At 49.8% G+C, this 23406-nt stretch overlaps 1 protein-coding gene across 2 annotated transcripts in view; it reads right to left on the bottom strand.

The window, feature by feature from the left end:
• Positions 1-23406, bottom strand: part of UNC5B (unc-5 netrin receptor B) — a 60352-nt gene that overhangs the window by 12384 nt on the left and 24562 nt on the right. For both annotated transcript variants that reach the window (XM_064716773.1, XM_064716774.1), the window contains exons 2-4: positions 8578-8799; positions 2341-2484; positions 476-579 (exon numbers count right to left, since the gene is read on the bottom strand). In XM_064716773.1, the coding sequence (XP_064572843.1) occupies positions 476-579; positions 2341-2484; positions 8578-8799 (470 nt within the window). The remainder of the gene's footprint in view (positions 1-475; positions 580-2340; positions 2485-8577; positions 8800-23406) is intronic.

The following is a 23406-nucleotide window of genomic DNA, read 5'->3' as shown; positions in this document are numbered from 1 at the left end:
ATGGGGATTAAGCCATGACCAAGATCAAAGATGTCCTCAGCACTTTAACCACTGAGTGGACAACTTTGCCTCTGACTGGATTTATTTCTCCTGGAAACTGGGCCAAACCAGGCCTGACTGGGGCATGTCACTGGTGTTTTGGCCAAGGATGAGACGCAGTGGCTCCCTTCAACACACAGCTCTCAGTGGCTGATGGAGCTTTGGGCAAGGAAAGCTCCACTACCATGGCAGGAAAACCCATTTGGACTGATTTTCCCAGCCCTCCCCTCCCACTGGTGACTGCTCCCATCCAGACAACTCCCTGGGTGCCTCCTTGTCACACCTTCCCTCTGAGGCACCTCAGGAAGTGTGGGAGAGGGTGCTGCCCAAAATAAACCATTTTGCTGAATGAGAGCTGACAGGAGATCATCTGGGATGGGATGGGATGGGGTGAGATGGGGTGGGATGGGACAGCCCACCTTCAGGAGCCACTCACCTCAGCCTGTGGGACCCCCTCGGGTGGGCGGCACTGCAGCAGCACCTCATGCTCCAGTGGCACCTCCTTGCCCAGAGGCTCCTGATCAAAATTCTTCCGTAGGTCTGGGAGGGGAAGGAGAAGCCAGGGGTTAGCAGCCTGCAGCAGGAACAGGGCAGCCTCCAAAACTTTGGTGAGCACCTCAGCACCAAGCGCCCTCAGGTCAGGAAGTCCCTCTGGCAGAGACAGCCAGGGCAAAACGTGCCCTGGGAGGAAGGAGCTGAAGGACCATGTTTTCCAGGATGGATTTGGGGCAGCACATGTTGGATGATACATTTCATTTCCTCCTTCATGTGCATGCAAGCTTATACCCCATCCTGTCTTTTCCTTTCGGGGCTAAGCTCAGCTTATCCCCTGTTTCTTCATCCCTCCCAGCAGAGCCCCTCAGGATGTGGGAGACACAGCAGTGTCCTGCTCCAGAGCCTGGGAAGGAGCAGGAGCATCACTAGATGGTGCTGCAATCCTCTGCTACAGCTCCCAGACCTCTCTCTCTATGTGTGAACCCTCTGCTCCGAAAAACACCACGGAAATGTTCAAGGCCAGGCTCGAGGGGGTTTGGAGCAAGCTGGTCTAGAGGAGGGTGTCCCTCCTCATGGCATGTGATCACTGTCTGTGATTCCATGGTTTTCCGAGTCTGTGGTTTTCCCAGCATAACCCTTCAGCAGCACAGCTGATCTACCACTCTGTTTTGGGTAATATGTTGGATTATTACCCCTCTAATAGCCAAATCCATTTGGGACCGGGCAAGCCTGGCTGTCCCCCTGTAGCTCTGCCATCTCATCTGCTAATTGAGCAAATTCAGGCATGCCCAGCCTGACTAACTGGCCTTTGATCAGGCTGACAGCCTCAGGAGCAGCTCAGGGCAGTGGCATGTGACAGCAGGGACTGGGAGGACACGGAGGCGCTGAGCGTGCAAGGTGCCATCCATTGGGTTATTAAGGATAATAAACGTTGGGTTATTAAGGATAATAAAACCCTGGGAAGCGCTGAGCACGCTGCTGGGCACTGCAGTGTTAACCCTGCTAGTGCCACCACCCTGGCCAGTGGGCATGGTGACTCTCACAAACAAAGGTACAGCTGGGGTGGGGACAGAAAACCAGGGTCAGCCAGCGGGGATGGGTCATCCCAAACTCATCAGAAAGCAGAGAAGGGCGTTTGGACCTGACAAATGTGCCAGCAATGCCACTGCCTCGCAGGTGGGGATGGTGACTCTGAGAAACAAAGCTACAGCTGGGGTGAGGAGAGAAAACCAGGGTCATCCAGTAAGGATGGGTCATCCTAAACTCATCAGAAAGTGGAGAAGGACATTTGGAGATGGGAGTGATGCCTTGTAAGGCTGGCCTAGAACAGAGACTAAATGGAGTTAAAGAATAAAGCAGGGATTTATCAGGAGGCCTCAGTGGATCCACCTTGGGCAGCACAAGAGCCCAGCCAGGGCTGCACCCAAGATGAACCAAAATGGCCACAAAATGCACGGGGGTCACTTTTATAAGTTCAGCTCCATTTGCATAAGGGAGTTAATTGTTCAGTTCCATCTTTAGCCTATGAAGTCCCATCCTTTTTGTTTTTCTCTCTCCAGCCCACGTTGTTTGTGCTCTTTGTTTGTCTCAGGCCTGTTTGGCCTGTTTGTCTCAGGCCCGTTGTTTGTGGGCCTGAGATTTGGATCATTTGTCCTTGGTGCCCAGTTGGAGCAGGAATTGTTTTGTCTCCCTGCTCTGTGCAGAGAGCTCACCATCCCCTCATAAGCAGCCGAGAATTACACACTAAAGCAGCCCAGGATGTGAGGAACACGGAATCCCAGCCCTGAGGCCTGGGGCAGCACTTACAGGCGATGCGGACGTAGGCCCGGCGGCTCTTGGTGGTGCCGGCCGAGCTCCAGGCCACGCACTGGCACCAGTAATCCTCCAGGCCAAAGAGCTCCTCCACCTGCTGCCGGGACACCTCGATCTGCACCTCCCGCACCAGCAGCCCTGCAGGGGGACAGAGACACGCCATCCAGGAGTGAGGAAACTGAGGCAGCACCCCACAGTAATCCCTCCATCCCTAAAGATAATAGTCGCTTGTAGTTGTTCTAATAAATCTCTTCCCAAAAGAGCCGTTGGAGGATCGGGCAGATAAAAAAATTTGTGAGTGCCCTGTTGTTTCCCAAAGGGGTTTACAAAAATAAGCCTTTTCAGATTGGCCAGTGGTTCCTTGTACCATAATATAATCCTTTCCTCTCGGGAGTTTGCCATTTATTGCAGCCATGAGATACGTGAAAAGGCTCTGTTTCAGCCCGCACGTTCAAAGAAGGAGCTGGAGTTCCTCAGTTTTCAGTCTCAGAGTTGTTTATTATACCTTATCTATAAAAATTTTTCTCCTGTCCAGCCGAGGTCCATTCAGCAGGACAGACAAAGGCACTCTGATTGCTCCCTGGGTGGTGTTATCTATTTATACTACAAACAACATATAACATGTTTACAATTACTTCTCAATACCTATCACCTATGTTAGACTTCTATTCTAAACCAATCCCAAAGTGGCAACATCACAGCAGAAGATGGAGGTAGAGAAGAAGAAGAAGAAGAAGAAGAAGAAGAAGAAGAAGAAGAAGAAGAAGAAGAAGGAGAAGAAGAAGAAAGGCTGGACACACCCAAGTCCCTCCATCTTGTCCTGAAAACCCCTATTTTAAAAATTCTAAAATCTACCTTTTCACCTAGTGATAACTTTATTATTACACTATTTAAACTTCTGTGGCTTTCAGGTTGGTAATTTGCTCCAGGGATCATAATCAAACCAACAGGTGTTCTGGGCTGTGTGCCAGGGTCTCTGAGCACCCCAACAGGGGTCCCAGCAACTCTGGACACCCAGAGGGATGTGCTGAGTTCCAACACTTTCCCATGGGCACCAGGGTTTTATTCAATACTGAGTATGTTGGTCCTGTATCAACTAAAAATTTTACCCTCTTTCCTTCTTCCCCCAGCCCCATTGTTATAACCAGGGGATCCTCTGGGGTAGGATCTCCTGGTCCCCTTCAATCCTCTTTGACACCATCCTTCTTCCCTTGTCCCTCTTCCATTTGAGACATTCATTTTTCCAGTGCCCAAACTCTGTACACAATGCACATTGATCTTTGCCCAGTCTGGACGGACCTCCCTGGTCTCACCAATTTTGTCTTCCTCCCCCTTTCTCTGCTCTTACTACTGCCATAAATTTCTTCATATCCTGCTTATATGCTTCCTCTCTATTACTATTTACTCTCCATGCCTCATCCACGGATTTTTCTAGGTTTCTTACATCAGGCCCTTTAAATTTCTGAAGGTTGCACCTAATATTCACTGTTGACTGACCCAAAAATAAATGTACTAGTTATTGAATTTCCACATTTTCTCTAGGATCTAGAGTTGTATAGCGGCACATCGCTCTCTCAATCATGTGCAAAGCTGGAGGACAGAGGGTTGGAGCCTTCTCCTCTGGGCTTGGCAGAATCAGGAAGATTGTTCCCTCTGAAGGATGGTTTGGGATGAAGCCAGGGCCATGGATCACGTGGAAGTGCCTCTTTATTCCCCCCCAGGACCAGAATCTCTTCAGCATTTCTCAGGGCATCACCCTCCTCCACCAGCTCCCTCCCACATCTTCCCAATATCCCAACATCCAAGCACCCCTTCCCACCCACCAGGGTTTGAAGGATGCTTTGTTGTGGGGAGAAACCTCCCCTGTCTGTGCCAAATACAAATATAACAAGACAAATACAAATATAACAAGACAAATACAAATATAGCAAGACAAGTAAAACCTTAAAGAAATCAGCCTGGCCATGGCAAAGGTGACACCACCACAACCAGGACATGCTCCCTTGCACTGCAGGAGCAACAATGATCACTACCAAGGGCAGGAGGGACTTGGGCCTTATTTTCCTTATTTTAAGCAATACCTGCCCATATTTTTTTTTTCAGTTTCTATTTTAAAAAGGCCTCAATTTCACAGTGATCGAGAGCCGCACGCTCCCCAGCTGTAATTTTGTTACAGCTCACTCCGAGTGCTGTGAGGAGCAATTACTGTCTCCCTGCCACCTTCCTGCAGAAGAGCTGACAAGGAAATACAATTTATTTTGTCACTATTCAGGAGGAACAAAAAAAAAAAAAAAAAAGAAAGAATCACAACAAGAAAACCCCAAAAGCAAAGGTTTTTGGGCCAAGCAGTTTTGGGATTTTAAAAGGACTCAGAATGCAGATATGGCTCCAATCCATCTTGGGAAGGGATGAGCACCCTGGAAAGGCAGGAAGCATCCTGCAAACGCCCAACTTCTGTTCCCAAAATTGAAGCCAGAGCTTTTGGCACACAGGAGTCACTTCCTAAGGGCTCCCAGGCACCCAAACAGAGCTGCCCTCCCCTCCCAGCCCTCCTCAGCCAGCTGAATGATCCTCTCTGACTTGGCCTATTTTTGCTTTCTTCCGCATGAAATGTTTTGGATCAGACGCAGTCAGAGCATTACTGAGCCAGGCTCATTCAAGACACGTCATCTTAAAAGTTCCCTTTTTTTCTTTTTCCCTTCTTCTTCTTAAAGGTCCCTTTTTCCAAGCTTTTAAGCAAGGACAGTTAAAAACTAACCATGTTAACCCGTGCCTTTGTGCCCAGCTCTCCCCTGTGCCCTTTCCAGCAGCTTTCCCCAACAATGTCAGGTGCTGCAAATGCAGATTTTTTACCACCTTCAACCACTTTGGTTCCAGCTCCCTTTTCCTTAGGGAGGCTGCCAGGCAGAGATGCCCACAGCAGCAGCTTTTAGCATGCACCACATCACCTGCAGGCACTGCTGGTTCACTCCCTGATGGCAGCAATGCCATCTTTGAAGCCTGGATGAAGGAGGTTGGCGTGTGCTGCTTCCTCCCCAGACTGCAGGCACACAGCAGGCTGGAAGCTGAGAGGGAGATGCTGGACCAAAGCAAGTGAATTCCCACAGCAACAAAGGGATGCCTCATCCCTGGGAGTGCTCCAGGCCAGGCTGGATGGAGCTTGGAACGACCTGGGCTAGTGGAGAGTGTCCTTGCCCATGGCAGGGGGTTGGACTAGATCATCTTTCAGGTCTCTTGCAACCCAAACCATTCCATGAGTCTATGAAATAAAGTTATTTCTTTCCACTCTGCACATCACTAAGGCATCCCACAGGATGCTCCAGAGAAATGAGTCTTAACAACCACCTGTTGGATAAACAATCTCCAAACACATTCCACATGTGAGCACAACACAGGAGAAGCAAATGAGATAAGAATTTGTTTTCCCTTTTCTCTGAGGCTTCTCAGCTTCTCAGGAGAAAACCCCTGGGCCAAGGGATTTTTTTTCAGAAAAGATGACTGCCACACTGTGGGAAACTTAGAGGAAAATACAATTAGACAAATTAACAAGGGGGGAATCACACCCAGGGCTGGACCACCCTGCTCAGATGTTGCCACCAGAGCTGGGAGTGCCTGGTGGTGAGTGCTGGCAAGCTGGCAGGGTGACAGGGCAGCTCCACTGCTCCCTCCTTGTCCTGGTTCTGTGATCTTCCCCTGAGCATCCTCCAGTGCCACGTGTGGGGCACACAGACCTTTGCCTGCACCCAGTGTGGCCAGATGTTATAAATAAATGAAAAACCCCTTGGCAAAGGCTGCTCAGTCACTGACCAGCACTGACTCTGCCTCACAGGGGTGAGGGTTTCAAATCTGGCCTCTGCAAGAGCTGGGGGGTGGAGATGAACCCAAAAAAAGAGAAACAGTGTCCCCTGCTCGTGTCAGCCTCCAGAGAAGGAAAGGGACGGCCTGTCTGGGCATCTCTGACTATTTTTCCTCTAGAGGAAAAACACCCCATGAATGGCTAAAGCAGCTTGAGGAGGAAAGGCTCAAAAAGCTGCAGAGGAAAGGAAAGAAAGGATCTTCCCTTTCCAGAGCAGGCTCAGGGATGCACCCCAGCACAGACCGGCTCATGGCTACTACAGGGTGGAGAGCAAGAGACACCAGGGAAGGGCAAGGTGGGAAAAAACACAGGGGAAAGAGGAGATTCTGTCAAAATACTGGCGGCTCCTCCAGGCTGGTGAAGTCTCTCCTCTAAGCCCAGCACCACTGCAGTTCAAAAGGCTGCCTTGATTCAAAGCCCTCAGGATGCCACATGTTGCAGGGATTAGCAGAGGGCAGACCTTACAGGGACAATGTGACTGTTTTCCTCCACTCCTGAGCAGCCCCAGGTACCAAAACCGGCACAGAAAAGGTGGGTGCTGAGCTAAAGCACCCCAATTTTAGCAAATATTCTTTACATGATATATCCAGCCCCACATATCTTGTTCTCATGCCAGGATGTTTCAAGGCATGGACCAAGCAGCTCTGCAGAGCCCAGCCCCATGGAGTAACCCCCCCCTAAAATGCCTAAACCACCTTCTCACCCCTTTCCAGGCAGCCAGAGGCTGATTTCTCCTCTGAGGCAGAAAAGAGCTCATTTGCCATCAACAGGCATTTCAAATCCTACCTGCAATTGCTCTCATTACCCATTAAACACTTAATCCCTCTGCGAACCTGCATAAGCTGCCAGCCTTTGCCACCCCTCCTGGCAATGACTCCTACATGTTGATTAGGCATTTTGTACAAAAGCAGCCCCCTTTTCTTTTTTTCTTTTTAATCAGATTTAAACATGCTGCCTTCAAAATCCCTTGTAAGAACCCCAAGTCCTGCACAAGGGTAGGAGTGAAATCAGGCAGGGTGACTTCCCCAAACCTGACTGTGGAAGGGGCGTGGTAGTAGGTTCCCAATCAGGTCATGATTAGTATTGACTTTATTATCCAGAAGGCATGAAAAGACTCTTTATTATTAGAAATCTACAGTTCTTATAGGAACAGTGGTGGATCTAAGACCTGATTGGTTTTAAAGTCAAAACCTCTCATGTCACAGTCATATTTTCTGAAAAATCCCTTCACCCAGGATTTCTTCTCCTGGGAAGCTGAGAAGCCTCAGAGAAAAATGAAAAGAATAATTATCTGATTTGCTTCTCCTGTGTTTTGCTGCTTTGGAATGTGGTTTTGGAAATTGTTTATCCAACATGTGAATTGCTTTTACTTAATGACCAATCATGGTCCAGCTGTGTTGGGACTCTGGAAGGGTCACAAGTTTTTAATTAGTATCTTCGAACCCTCTGTAAGTATCCTTTCTCTATTCTTTATTATAGCTTCAGTACAGCATTCTTTAATATAATATAATGCCATAAAATCATAAATTAGCCTTCTGAAAACATGGAGTCAGATTCATCAATTCCTCCTTTGTCTGGGGACCCAAATAGCAAACACCACACTCTCACACTATTGGTGTTTATCAATAACACACTCTAGCAAACCATATCTATACGCAATGGCTACAAATAGAGAGATAATAATTGTTTGAATTCTTTTCCTCTAAATTTCCCACAGTGTGTCACAGTCATATTTTCTGAAAAAATCCCTTGGCCCAGGATTTTTCTCCTGGGAAGCTGAAAAGCCTCAGAGAAAAAGGAAAACAATTCTTATCTCATTTGCTTCTCCTGTGTTATGCTCACACGTGGAATGTGTTTGGAGATTGTTTACCCACAATTTGATTGTTCCATGTCAGTTGTTTTGACTCATTGGCCAATCAGTCCCAAGCTGTGTGCGACTCTGGAAGGAGTCACGAGTTTTCATTATTATCTTTTCAGCCTTCTGTCTGTATCCTTTCTGTATTCTTTGGTGTAGTATTTTTTATTTGATATAGTATCATAAAATAATAAATTAGCCTTCTAGGAACATGGAGTCAGATTCATCATTCCTTCCTTCATCTGGGAATCCTGCAAATACAAGACCACATCATCTGCACAGCTTCCCAAGATTTTTCTGGGAAAGTCTGTGAATGGTGCTTTCACCAATGGCCTGCCTGGAGGATTTCTTTTATATAGTATAGTATCTTAAAATGATCAATTAGCCTTCTGAGAACATGGAGTCACTCATTCCTCCTGTCATTGGGGTTACCTGCAAATTCAACAAGCGTGGATGTGCCAAGAGGGGAAAGAGCTTGGAAAGCAGCGGGACAAGGAGGGCAGAGGGTGGCTTTGCTCACCGGTGACCTCGTCCAGGCTCTCCTTGGTGACGTGGTCGTTCTGGTTGACCCACTCTCCGTTGCACTTGAAGTAGATCTGCGTGGCGGGGTTGGCGCGGCACACGAGCTCCACGGGCTTGTTCTTGACGATGTAGGCGTCCTGCGGCTCGCGCAAAAAGTGCGGCAGCGTCTCGGCCGGCGCCGACGGGAACGACTCGGGCAGCACTTCGCTGTACTCCAGCCCTGTTGGCACACAAAGGGCTCAGCAGCTGCCCCACGGCCCCTCCACACTGCTGCCTCCCTGCCCTGCACACCCACGGGGGGCTACAGCACACGAGGAGGGGTGGGAAAGCAAAAACAGCAAAGCAGCAGCTGGCAGAAACAGAGGGCACAGCCTCAAGCTGCACCAAGGGAAATATTGGTTGGATATAAGGGATAATTGATAAAAGGGTGATAAAGTACTGAAATTGTCTGCCCAGGGTGTAGTCGCCATCCCTGGATGTGTTTAATAAAGCCTGGACGTGTTTAACAAAGTGGCATTGGGTGCCATGGTTTAGTTGAGGTGTTGGGGCTGGGTTGGACTCGGTCTGGGAGGTCTCTTCCAACCCAGTCATTCTTTAAAGCAACCCAGAGCTGTGGGATCAATCCTGTTTCACCTGGGTACTGGGCCCCATCTACACTCCCAGCCCAAAGCTGGGTGATCTCACTAGAGGACACTGCAAGGGAAAAGCAGAACAAACCCAGGTCTATGGATAGTGACAGGGACACAGAGAGGCTCCAAAGGGGCTGGTGTCCTCCACCCCACACCTCTTCCTCACAGCCCTGAGGAATGCATGGGCATGCTCTGAGCAAAATGCTGGCAGGGCTTGGACTGGGAATGCTGACCATATCCCCAGCACAAATCTGAGCCGTCCACACCTTCACTGGAGCTGCGTTTGGGATCTCACCCCCTGCCAGCACCTGGATTTCAGCATCACCCAACAGGGGAGCAACGGCTTCCAGCCCAGGCACCTCCAGAGAACATCACCCAAAGGTGCCACCAGGATTCCCAGTATCCCAGAAAATGTGGGGCTGTGTCCTGGGGAGCTCCATATCCCTGCTTGTTTGCTTTCAAAAGCCATCTAAATGCAAAAACAACTGGAGGTCGTGTCTGCTCAGGCCAGGCCAAGAAAAATCTTGTGCTCTTGTGCGTAAGGAATGTTATCCCTTAGGAGTGGGAGCCCCAGGGTGCCTCATTCCCAGCAGCAGCTTGGGAAGATGCTCTGACTGAAGCTGAGCATCATCTGCAGGAGACCTGTTTCCAGCCCATTAAGATCAACCCCAAATATCACAGGAGTAATAAAAAACCCCCACACAGGTGCACAGGGATGCTGCTGCTTAACCTGTTGTTCCTGGGAATCTCACTTGCAGTCAGGTCACATCTCGAGGCTTTTCTTTACACTCAAAGGAGTTATGAGCTTTTCCTCCTCCTCTCTTCCCCCAGCCAGAGCTGTGATTCTCAACTCCAGGCACTGCAGCGTGCAGGAGAACAGTAAATATCCCCAGCCCCACGATAACATCTCCAGAGCTGGCAGGGAGAAGAAAGGAGCCCACTCCCTCCATCACCCTTGGCAAGCAGTGGTGCTGCACAGAGAGAATCAGAATCCCAAGCTCTGAGGAGGAGGAGGAGAAAAAAAATATAATCAGATGCACCAAGAGAACAAGATGACCAGGCTTCCTCCTGAGCAAAAATCAGTGAGGGAAAGAAAAAAAAAAAAAGCACGAGGTCAGTCGTTTAAAATCCATTTAGGAAAATTGACTTTCCATTTCCATTTAACACAGCACTAAGGGAGAGCGGTAGGACATTTGTCATAATCCATTAACTGCTCTTTTGGAAACAATGAATTAAACTCTGGGCTAATTTCTCTCTCTCTCTCTCTAGTTCTTCCCCACCTCTCTGCTGCTGGTTATTTCCTTCCCCATCTCATTTGCAGACCTGTGATTTTCCCAGGCCCCGTGGCAGGCAGGGAGACAGGGAATGCCAAGGTGTGTGACCTCCCCACCCTGAACCAAATCTTGGTAACAAAATCCCTGTGACCACCTCAGGCCACTGCTCCTGCTGGGCAGCCTTTCACTTGTCACAGCAGCAAGCATCCCTTTTTTAATCTGCCAATCAATTTTTCATCTGCTGGTTTGTTGTTCTGTTGTTTGTGTGTTGTTTTTTTTGGTTAATTTCAAAAACTGCTTTGATGCCATGGCTCTACATTTCCTGGCAAAGGGGGCTGGCAGGAGATAATCGAACTGGCAGCAGAGGCAGCCAACAAAACTTCACTCACAGGCCTGTGTGCAAACCTCCCTGATGTGAGGCTCCCTGCATCCCTGTGGCAAAGTCAGACCTGGGCTTGGCAGCTGGGAATGGGCACAGGTATCCTTAGGAGCCAGTTTTTGGGAGGATCTTCCCCTATGGAGGTGACACCCCAAGTGCTCATGGCCCTGATTCAAATCCGCAGGCCAGGAGGGGAGATCCTTCTCCAACAGCCAGCAGCAAGGATGTGTTTTCTCCCACCTCATCACCACCCTGGTGATGCTGAACAAGACTTCAGGTCATCCAAGAGGAGCAGGGAGCTGGGAGGGGATGAGTCACAGCCGGATGGGGATGGAAATCTGGATTTGTGACTCACTGGGATCGTCGGCACGGGAAGGGTGAAGGCTGCAGTGGAGCCACCTGGGCCCCCAGAACAATGCTTGGGGCTGAGACACTCCTGGTGGCACCAAAAATCCCATCCAGACCCTGCTCCAAGAGGGGCTCTGCCCAAATTAATGCTGAGTCTTTAAGGTTCTTCTCCATGTGGGCACAATGACTTTGGGGATGAAGGTGGGGTGGGCACAGAGACTTGAAGGTGGAATAGGATGGTGTCACCAGCCAGATCCAACATCTCCTTTTGGTGGCTACAAAAACCTGCTGGATTTGAGGCTTGAACCCAAAACACCCGAACCTTTTAAGCCAGGAGCATGTTGGGAAGGTTAAAATCCTGCAAACTCATGACAGCTGAGGGATCTCTTGTGTCTGGCCAAGAAAGATATGAGGCCAAAAAAGCAGCTCTAACAGGAGACAAGGATGATGGGTTGTTCATGGCAGACTCACAACTGGGGCCATGCCATAAGAGCCCCAAACCCCACAGATTCCCCAGACTCATGGATGGGAGTAAATCAAGGGGGAGGGTGATTTTTCCATTCAGAAATTAGCTGGGAAAAAAGCATTTGCAGCTGGGCAGGGCGTTTTCCTCCAGCATGAAACACTCACTGCTATTTAAACACGCTGGGGAAGAATTAAGGCGTAGTAACAAGGGGGACTCTGGATGAGAAAAGGGAGGAGAAGCATGCTGGGCACATTTATCACAAGCCATCACAGCAGCCTTTCATCCCCGCTGCCACCCGCCGCATGGGAAACCTCTGCCTCTGCCGGCACTCATGGGGGCCCCCAAAAATCCACACTGGGGGGAGGAACACGCTGCTTGTGCCAAACAACTGCTGCTGCTGCTGCTGTGAGCCCTGAGTGCCCAGCAACAAGTGCAAAGCCCAGAAAAAGGCACTTTCCCAGCGGTGCAACTGCACCGCCCGCAGAGGCCACGGCGGCTCCGGTGCCACCCGGGTGACACTGCGGCCCAGTGACCCGCAGGAGCAGCAGGCAGGGGAGATGCTTTTGCATGGGAAAGCAGGAAAGGAGCCCTGCACAGCCGGGATTTCCAGCCCTGCAATCACACCAGCAATAAAACTCCCAGCAGTGACAAACTAATAAATATTTGAGAGCGCGCTCCGCTGCCTGTAATCATCTCCCTGGCAGACGTCTGCAGGGGGTTCCCATCTGCTGGCTTCCCTCCTTCCTGCTGGAGGTGGGTGCCTGCTTCCCAGATCTCTTCTGGGGGCTTTTTTTGGAAATCCCAGGCTGTCACCATCCCACAATCTCACACGACTTTGGGGCACGGCGTTCTGGGGTGTCTGGAGTACTTTGTGGGCAGGGAGAGACAAAAAAGAGGGGGCAGCTCCCAGCTCAACCCACGGGACCAAATCCTGAAGCCTGCAGTAGGAGCAAGGAGAGGAAAAGGGAGGAGGGGAACAGGCACTTCTTTTCCTCTCCCCATCCCTCATCACACATTTTAATCTGCCGGGGCTGAGCTGGATTATCTGCAGCATCTGTTCCCTGGGGGTGATTTGCAGATGTTTGCCGCCAGCCTTTGCAACTTTGTCGAGACCCACGACCCCAAACCCACCTCACCCCCCTAAAAGGAGGAGCACCAGGGTGGGATCCAGCCTTAACTCCCCCTCCATCACATCAAATATGTGCCACTGAGGATGGCAAGCCCAGGAAGCAACTCCCCCTGCAGCAATGGCCAAGCAAACCTCCCCAGGAAAGCGTTAAAATCCTCTCTCCTGCAATTGTTATCCCTCCAAATATTTGGAAGATTACAGGAGCATTAGTGGCTGCCCATCAGCCAGGGCCACCCCTCCCTCCTGCCGGTCCCAGGCAGGCAGGGAAGGATGGAAGGATGCAGGGATTAGGCTGGGATGCCTGGGTTTCTCCAGCTAAATCTCATGGCTGTGGATGCTTAACCCCTTCTGCCTCCACCTCCCCACATCCCTGAATGCCTCAGGGCTCCTGGGAAGGCCTGGCAGGGAAGAGTTAAACCTGCCAGGTGGGTTAAAATCCTCCTGGAGAGATGAAAAAATACATGACAGCTTATCTGCAGCACCACAGGAGGAGTCATGTGCCTTCCCAATCCTCCAGCAGGGATGGGAATGGCTCTGGCTCCTGAGACAGGGATGGAGGGGATGCTCCAGCACCAGCTGGGCTCCAGGAGGTGTCTGGAAGGGAAGTGGGGCTGTCCCCCTCCCCAAATCCCCCCTCCCTTGCCTCCAAGGAGAATGAGAACAGGCTCATTTAGAGATTAGTGCTGCTGCCATTTCAACTCCAGCACATTGTGACACTGGAGCCATGGCATGGCTGCCTGCCATTCCAGAATCCCTGCCTGGCTCAGGGCATCCCTGCTGGGACACCAAGGCATCCCACCACATCCCAGCCCATCCCTGAGCTCAGGGGGAGCTGCCATCACCAGTCCAGGCCTGTCCTGTTCCCATGGGCTGCCATTGGGACAACTTTGTGTCCCAAAGTGGTGACACCCCCACAAACTTCCCCTCCTAAAAGCACCCTGAGCGTCTTCCTCCCACACACACCATCCTCTCTTCCCCAAGCACTCCCTCCTCACCCTTGCTCTGCCTCCCACACACCCAGGGGGCCCCAAACAATCAGCCCCATCTCTGGGGAGGTGCCAGCAGCAGGTGCCACCTTCAAAGGCAACGTCTCCATGAGGTGGAGCAGTGCCACACCAAGCCACAGCCCCTTCTCAGCAGTCACATCCCACTGGAGACACAGCAGGAGAAAGGAGGCCTCTCAGGGCTCTGGCTGCTCACAGTGACCCCAAGATTTCAGAAAGTCTCTTTTCCCAGCCCAGCAGTTGCAGAAGGAGTCAGAGCTCTTCAGTTCTCGGTCTCAAGGTTGTTTATTGTTCCTTATCTGTAAAATTCTTTCTCCTGTCCAGCTGAGGTCTGCTCAGCACGACAGTCCAGGCACTCTGCCTGCCCTGGGGCAGTGTTATCTTCTTATACTAAAAACTACGTGTACAATATTTACAGTTACTTTCCAATACCTATCACCCGTGTTAGACACTGAGCTTCTACTCTAAACCAATCCAAAAGTGCCACCATCACAGCAGAAGATGGAGGCCAAGAAGAAGAAAAAGGAGAAAGGCTGGACACACCCAGATCCCTTCCTCTTGTCCCCTGAACCCCCATACCAAAACCCCCAAAATCTACTTTTTCACCCCATATAATTTCACTATCATTCTACTTAATTTGTCATGGCTTTCAGATCTTCATGTATGGTCGGCAATTTGCTCCATGGGTCATAATCAAAGTCACAGGTGTCTGTGCCAGTGTCTCTGAGCCCCCTGGCAGGGGTCTTGGCACTCCAGGAGAGCCAGAGGGATGTGCTGAATTCCAACAGAGGACAACCCAAGATGCAGGCTGGAACTGAGCATGGCTTAGGGAGATCTGAAGGCACCCACGTTCACTCTCTCCCTGCTGCCTCCTCACACAGATCCCACAAACCCCTGTGCCTCCAGCAGCCTGGGACTGCTCAGGCACAGGCTGGGAAGTGCTGAGTGTGAGATGCAGGGAATGTAACAGGTCCCCAGGGCTGCAGCTGGCTGATGTAAGCCCCGGCCTCATTAACTCAGTGTGGCTCATTAACCTCTCCCTCCCGGGAGGGGACAGCCCCAAGCTGCCAGCACAAGCCACAGAGCTGAGTGTGGAACCTTCAGGAAAACCTGTGGCACCCAGCACCCGGGTTCATTCTGGTTCAAAGTCAAAGGAAGGAAATTTCTGGAAGTTGTTCTTCCTTGTGAGGGTGGTGGAACAGGTTGCCTGGAGAAGCTGTGGCTGCCCCTGGGTCCCTGGAAATGTCAGGCCAGGCTGGATGGAGCTTGGAGCAGCCTGGGATGGTGGAAGGTGTCCTTACCCATGGTGGGGGCTGGAAACCCACAATCTCTAAGGGTCCCTTCCAACCCAAAACATCCCATGAGTCTACCCCACCTCCAGGCTGGAATTTGAGCTGAAAACCCCATGAGGATGTGTCGCAGACATCTTTTATGAAAAATCATTTCCTTAGGATTTTTCCTCCTGAGAAGCTGAGAAGCCTCGGGAACAAAATGTAAACAATGGTTATCTGCTGCTGTGGAATGCAACAGGTGCATCTGTGATTGGTCTCATGTGGTTGTTTCTAATTAATGGCCAATCACAGTCAGCTGGCTCGGACAGAGAGCCGAGACACAAACCTTTGTTATCATTCTTTGCTATTCTATTCTTAGCTAGCCTTCTGATGAAACCTTTTCTTCTATTCTTTCAGTATAGTTTTAATGTATTATATATCATAAAATAATAAATCAGCCTTCTGAAACATGGAGTCAGATCCTCGTCTCTTCCCTCATCCTCAGACCCCTGTGAGCACGGTCACAGGGATGCTGTGTTTATGGGGTGATCACCCTTGTGCCCCCAAGCTTGGTAATTCTGCAGGGGCTGCACAGAAACCCAGCCCCCAGGGTGCTGCTGTGCCCAGGGTGTGCAGAAGGTGTTGTTCTACCTCTGTGCCCCTCCAAAGACTGGAGCCCATCCCCTCTTTCTCCCACCAGCCAGGAAAAGCAGCTGCAATCTGCATCTGGCTTCTCCATGCTCACCACTCTTATTAACAACTAAACCTGGAAAGAACCACTTAACCTTTCCCCCAAGCATCTCTGCCTGTCAACTCGCTCCTTTTCCTCCACTGGCTGCCCTCTTCCAGTCCCTTCCTGCCAAACCTGGCACCATCCAGCCCCATCCCTCCATCCCAGGGCCTCCAGCTCCTCCCAGAGCCCACCCAGCCCGAGAGGGACGGACAGACAGGCATTTCCCAGGACAGACAGGCATTTCCCAGCGGGTTACAAGTCCCTCCTGTCCCTCCTGCCCGGCGACAGGCAAACTTGATAATTAGAGAGCATTCCTCCCCAGCCTGGGTAATGAGGGGGTGCACCCAGCCAGCCCTAATTACACCCTTGGAAAGAAAGAAAAGAAAATAAGCAGATTCCTCCTCTCCCAGCCAGAGGAAGAGCCTGCAGCTGGCCTCCCTGGCTGCATACCTCTATTAAACCAGGACTGGATGGGGACAGGGAAAGGAAAAAAGAAAGCAAAATCTGTGCTGAGAAAAGGGTGGGAAGGAGGAGCTGGGCAGCCCCGCAGATATTCCTGCATGCAACAGCCTTGTTGATCAAAAGCCACCTCACTTATATAAATAAATATAAAAATAAATCAACTTTTTAGCTAAATCCTCAGGTCAGGTTTTGGCAAAGCAGCCTGAGAGGTAAACTAAGGCAGGGGGACCTCACATAGGGTATCCAACCTCAGCATTATGGGCATCCTACCACAGCATCCCTAGACATCCCACTGAGCATCCTGGCATCCCACCACAGCATCCCTACGCTCCTTCCAGCCTCAGCTAAGAGTCCTACCCAAATTCCAGCCATCCCCAATCCCCCAAGGATTGAATCCCCATAATTCCAACCATCCCCAATCCCCCAAGGAGAGAAACACCCAGGCTCTGGCAGCACCTCCCATCCTGGGAGCTGGAAAGAGAGAGATTTATCTTGTTGGTTATGCATTACACTGGAGTATTTATGGAGCCACTACTCTTTTGTTTATCTTTATGATTATGATAATCAAAGGAGAAGCCTCCTGAGAAGTGTAAACAGCTGAGATCCCTTATGGTAAAAATCTCTTCATTTTTCATTAAATGGATTTACAACACGACACAGGCAGATTGGTGTAAATTGTTCCTCATTTCTGCTTTTAGCGGCGCCGTGAGCCGTGCGGATCCCCGTAAATACCCACGGAAAACAGAGTGAATTCAAATCAAAAAAAAAGAAAGAAAGGAAGAAAAAAAAGGAGGAGGAATTATGCAGCAAATCCCTGTTACACTCTATTGTGCTGGCTTCTTTTGTGCTGTTTTATACATTCCCTTCAGGGAAGCAGTTTTGTTGGAAAACTATCTCCAAATTTCATCTAGCGCTGGTTCTTGTTATGGGCACAGACACTTCCCTTTGTGCTATTTTAATTCCATTGTCACGGTCCTCTTGTCGGGTTTGTTCTGTTTACTGAGCTACAGCGTTGTTTTTAATGGATATAATAATTATATGAACTTTTTATTTATTTGCTTTGGCCCATGAAAGGAAAGCCCCAGCAGCGGAGAGGGCGGTAACGCGCTGTTTATTCACATGTACGGCGTGTGCTGGGCTCCTGTTGTGAAAAGAATAATCATTTCAACAAGAAAAGAGAGAAGGGAGAAGAAAACAAGGAACAAACAGGGACTTGTCGCCCTGGTTAACGCCAGAAAGTCCAAAGAATTATTAATTATCCTTCAAACTGCAGCAAACTCCAACTGGAAGCTGCGAGCTCTCCTTGGAAAACGCAGAGAAGGAAATAAAAAAATAATTTTAAAAAAGAGTCTCCTGTTCAACTGAGCACTGCAGTTTGGAAAAATGCTAACTCTGGGAGAAAGAAAGTCCATGGTTTTGCAGACAGAGAGCAATCTCCCCTTCACCCAAATTGCATACATATTTCAAAATGTAAATTCCCCAGCGTTCCCCTTGAGAGTGCAACTTTCAGGAGGCTGTTTTGCAACGGGTGGGTTTGATTTTTCCCCTGAACGTGCAAATCTGAAGGCGACTTTGGGCACAAAAAGTGATTTTAAAACAGCAGCAGCAGCAGCAGTGGGAAAGGCTGTGCTGTGAACCTGCCAGTGCTCCTTGGGAAGACAGGGATGCTCTGCTGCCCACCGGGCATCCCTCCCTGGGCACGCACATCCCACAGGACCACGGGCTGGAGGGAGCAGCTTTCACCCTCTGAGCACCCCATCGAGGTGGGGACTGCCCAAACAGACCTTCTCAAAGTGGCTCACAAGGTTTGGTACTCCTGGGTGGTGGCACTTCAGTCCCAAAATCCAGGAGGCGGCTGAGCACGTCCCACCCCGAGGAAGCCGAACGAGGTGAAGCAAAAAGTTGAGGCAGCAAAGGAGGGAAGAGCAGTACAAAAGGAACAGAAAGCTGGGGGGGAGGGCTGTGTTTGATTTTGGGAGGGTTTTTTTCCCACCCATCCTTTTTGTCCTTCTCTCACCCACTCTCTCCTCGCGGGAAGCCAAGGCTGGCTGGAAGGACGCTCCCCGCCGCCTCCAGCCAGCCTCTCTCTCCCTGCAGCCCCTCACCAGCTGCTGCCCTACTTTTCCCGACGCTTTTCCCACTCTTCTCCCGCAGCTCGCTCGGTGGCAGGCGTGGGCTGGGAGCAGCATCCCTCTGCTGCACCTCCAGAGGCTCCCTGTGCCACCGGAGCCGGCCCAGCATCACCTCCCGCCCTCCAGCCCAGCCCAGGGAGGCGCTGCCAGCAACGCTGCCCTGGTCTGAAATCATTTTCATCACCATGTTATTATTAATATTATTATTTAATCACAAAAAAGAACAACTAGAGGAAAGGTCCGCTCCGTGCCTCAAATTCCCCATTAATTCAGCTGGGGGAGGAACATCACAGGAGAGGCTGATTAAGGTCCCTTTATTAAACAGTCTTTAAAGTTGCCCTTAATCTTTCAGATTTGTTGCCATGATAAAAAAAAAGCCCCGACAACAACAAAACAGTCACCACAAATGGAGGCTGGAAATATTTTGCTTTTTTTTGTCCTTTCTCTGCCCTTTCCTTCCCTTCTCATTTTACTGCGGGGGAAAATAGAAAGAAAAAATGGGGGGAGGGGGAGAAACAGGGATAGAAAAAGATTTAAGGAAAAAAAAATAATCCCTGCTGATGCTGAATGTCAAATATTAAGATTTTTCTCTCTCTCCCCCCTCTTTCAGCAATATCCTTATTAAAGAATAAGCCCCCAAAGCACCAGTGAGAGTAGCTTAGATGACAAGGCTCCCCCATCCCCTTTTCTGGGCTAGGATTTGATCCCTGAAGCCAGGAGCAGGTGGGATGGGGGCAGGTACCTCAAGCCCATCGTGGCTTCCCCTCTGTGGCACAAAGAGAGGTGTCCAGCCAGTGGCAAAAGGATTTCAGCCATTACCTTGATTAGTTTTATTCCTTTCCCTCTAAACCCCGCAGCCAGCTGGGCTCCCAAACTCACACCTGCTTTAACACAGAGGAAAAAAGCTGTGGTTTGATAAAAACCATGAGGTTTGGGGGTTTTTCTGGGGAGCACGGAAGGAAAGCCCCACAAAAAACAAAGCCTTTTCTCCTCAGGCTCCATTTCCAGGGAGGTGGGGAGCCTTCAGGAGCTTCCTAGTGTTGTTTGGCACCCTCCTCCCCTCTCTGGCATTTCAATTCCACTGGACCCTGTGTCGCCACAGGTTTCTTCCTTTCTCACCACTGGGAATTTCCACCTTTTCTTCTCTGGACAGAGCCCATGCTCCCACACCACCAGGCTTCTCTTTCCTCCTTTTGTCCTCTGGCACACCCATTCCAAACTAAACTCCTGGGTAGCCCAAACTCCCACAAGCATCCTTTTTGTCTCAGCACGGGTACCAGGCTGGAAATGTCCCAATTTTGGGGGTCTGTGCCACCCTCTGTGGGTGGGACTCCCCTGGAAGCATCCCTGATGATGCTGCAACAAACCAACACTTCCTCCCACACCATCCTCTCCCTCTGCTGGTACTGATACCAATACCTTGAGACCCCAAGGCATTGATAAAAATTGACCTTCAAAATACACAATGCCGCCAAGTAAAACGAAGTTTGGCACGTTGAATTTTGTGACAAACACACTGAGCATGGCTCTGGTGGGTGCAGGACATGCCAGGCACAGCAGTGGAACGGCTCCTGCAGGGCTCAGGGGCACCTCTGAGGGCAGAGACACTGGGCATCCCTCTGCAGCATTTTTTTATTATCATGCTTTTTTAGCTTTCTGATGTTTCCTTTCTCTCTTTCTTTTAGTACAGTTTTCATATATCATTTTCTTTTAATGTAATATGTATCATAAAATACTAAATCAGCCTTCTGAAACATAAGAGTCAAGATTCTCATCTCTTCCCTCATACTGGAGACCCTCAAACACCACCGCATTTAGTGACCCTGAGTGAGTGACACCCCACATTGGGCATCCACCACAGCATCCTGGGTGTCACTGAGATATTTTATGAAAATCTTTTCGCCAAGATTTTTCTCTTGAGAAACTGAGACACTTCAGAAACTAACTGTAAACAATAACTGACAGTTGTAAACAATAATATCCCGGGCATCCCACCACAGCATCCTGGGCATCTCTCTACAGCATCCTGGGCTTCCAGGTGATCCACAAACTCTCATGGGAGCAAAGGCAAAGGGTCACCCATACGGAACGTCATGGAAAAAGCAGGGAAAATCCCGGTGCCCACCAGCCCAGTCCTTTTCCCCCGGCTGTCCCGCAGCGGCTGCATTTCCATAAACGATTGGCACTAATTGCTTTAACCACGGGGGCCGTGCTGCGGGTAATGGGAGTCATTGAGCGACCTCTGCTCCGGGCCAGCCCCGGCTCCCATTTACTCCTGCCCGGATCCCTGAATGGCCTCTCTGCCCTGCCCTGCAGCCTGTGAAAAATGTGTATTTTCTGACTGGCTTTTTGCAAATATTCAAATGAATGTTATATGTGTTGTGTTAGAAAGTTATGCTGTATTCATTCTCTTAAGTAGTGTGTTAAATATAGTTTTAGGTTATAACATAATGTTAAAATAGAAACTATGCTCTGTAAGGTACTTTTTTTTAAAGAGAGGACTTGTAGGAAGATAGCATCCACAGGACACCCAAATCTTTCAGAGAAAGAGAATTTATTGCTCCATTATCGAGTTCTTCCCACCTTGCTCAGCCCTGAAGACTCAGTCAGGATTCAGAGGAAGAAGCTGACACTGCCCAGACAGAATCCTGTGTTTGAATGGAATTTATGCATCATGGATGAGGTGTATGAATATGCAATAGGCTGTTGCTTTTAAGGGTTAATCCTCTGTTAACGTGGCTCCTTTTTCGGGCTTATTTTGCCCAGAAAGAGGTACCTGGACTGTCCATAACTCTTTGTTCTTATTGTCTTGTATTGTCCTAAATCCAAATTGTCCAAATTTTTATTACTCTAATTATATTATTATTTCTATAACCATTTTATTAAACTTTTAAAATTTAAAACCAAGTGATTGGTGGTTTTCACACTGCCCCTGATTCCTGAGCCCATCAGGGATGGATCCTGAGGATTCCTGCTAGGACTGGCAATGCCACATACAGTGACTTGTCACCAGGACTACCAGCAAACCCAGCGCTGGGTTGGGTTCAAACCAAACGTGTACAAGAACTTGGAAACATCAAAATCCTCCCCAGACATTTTCTGAATACAGGAAAAAAGTGCTGTCCCATCCCCATCCTGGGGGAAGAGCCAGCTGGCATGGGCCAGGGGACATGGGGCTCCAAGGCTGTCCCATCTCTGGAAGTGTCCCAGGCCAGGTTGGACAGAGCTTGGAGTACCCTGGGATAGCACAGGGAGGCTGGAAAATCCCTTGAAGGTCCCTTCCAATCCCAACCATTCCATGCTTCCACCAACACACAGCACACCCAACCCCTGCAAGCACAGTTAAAACTGAAAAAAAACCAAAATGCTCCTTTGGAACCCAAACACCTCCATCCCAAGGAGATGGGAGCCCAGACCCCACAGCAGGGGTGCCTCTCACACGCCTGACATTCAGGCTGGGAGTGTAAGGAAACATCCATGCTTCCAGGAAAATGCACTGCAGCCCCCTTGCTGCCAGTCCACAGGGACCCATTACACTAACAGTGTGTCCATTCAGCCTGATATATAAATTACTAATGTAAATTAATGGATAATTGAAGCCCTTTAGTCCTAAATATTTAAATTATTTAACAGGCAATTAAGAGCGAAGGAGAAAGAAAAGAGGAAAAGGGGCCTTAACCCCAACAGGCAGAAAAAAAATATAAATGAGGTGTGAGGAGAGCAGAAAGAGCTGAGCACACACATTTGGATGGGAAGCTGCCACGTTCATTTTGTTTGAGCCAGGCTGGTGTTACAGTGGATGCCCCCAGGTCCAGGGGGGCAGGGAGAGAGGATCATCCACCAAACAACCCCACAGAGCAGGGCAGATTGTGATCCTCATCTTTTCCACAGAGAAAAACTTCATGGCTTTGTCACAGTGATTACCAGAACTTCCTGGCATGCCACAACAATACTTTTAGATAATTTTTTTCAGCCTCCCTACCCCTAATTCCGTTTTTTAATACCATTCCTGACTCCTTTTTTAACATGATTCAAGTACAAACACATTTATTTCACGTGGTTTCACTTTCTTTTTCCTTTTTCAGGTGGTCTACACGGCTGTTTCACTCTCCAAACATCCTCAGCCAGGCAAGGTGATTACAATTCCTCACAAAGGCAATCCTGCAGGATGCTGGGTGTCACCGCAGGTATTCTGCAGAGCCCTCCTAACAACACATTGACAGGCTGGGGCTGAGAAACGAGGTGTTTCCTCCTCGAGCCTCCATGCCAAACTGCCCAGTGATATTCCCAGCGCTTCCCTGGGAGCTGGAAGGGGTCATGAGGAAAAATGGTCCATGGAGGGAAGACGTCATGTGGGAAAAACAGGATTTTAACAAAAGCAGAGCATGAGGCTGAGTGAGGCTGTGCGTGCCCAGGGACGGCACCGAGGGCAAGGGGGGACCAAGACAATAGTGAATAGACTCCAGATTATATCCTGAACTCACAGCCCCACGGGAACAGGGTTATAAAAACCCTTTTTATTTTGTTTGTAGTCCAAAACAAACAAGTACATAAAAAGCTAAATGCGGAGAGGCCAGACAGGAAGTGAGTAACATCTGGGAAACATCTGGCCCCGGCTGCGCCGGCACAGCTCCGGGTACCTGCTCCCACAGCTCCCAGCCAGGGCAGGCTCCAAAAATCTCTGCTCCAAAAGGGGAAATGGACACCCCAAGCAGCACAGGACACCCTGGCACACGGCTCTGGGTGTCCCCTGAGCACCACAGGGACCTCTGAGAAAGGCTCGGAGCATTAAGGGTGCCCTAAACAGTGCAAGATGATCCAGGGCTCTGAATATTGCAGGGCTCCCTCCTAAAAAGGGCTCTGAGCATCTCAGGGCACCCCCTGAGCATTGCAGAACATCCCCTGAACAGGGCTTTGAGCATAAAGGATGCCCTGAACAGTGCAGGATACCCTGGTGCAGGGCTCTGAGCATCCCCTGAGCACCACAGGAACCTCTGACC

This window comes from Zonotrichia leucophrys, chromosome 6 (assembly GCF_028769735.1).
Source record: "Zonotrichia leucophrys gambelii isolate GWCS_2022_RI chromosome 6, RI_Zleu_2.0, whole genome shotgun sequence".
In the NCBI taxonomy this organism is placed as follows: domain Eukaryota; kingdom Metazoa; phylum Chordata; class Aves; order Passeriformes; family Passerellidae; genus Zonotrichia; species Zonotrichia leucophrys.
Note: the sequence above shows the minus strand (reverse complement) of the source record. Positions and strands in the feature narration are given on the sequence as shown.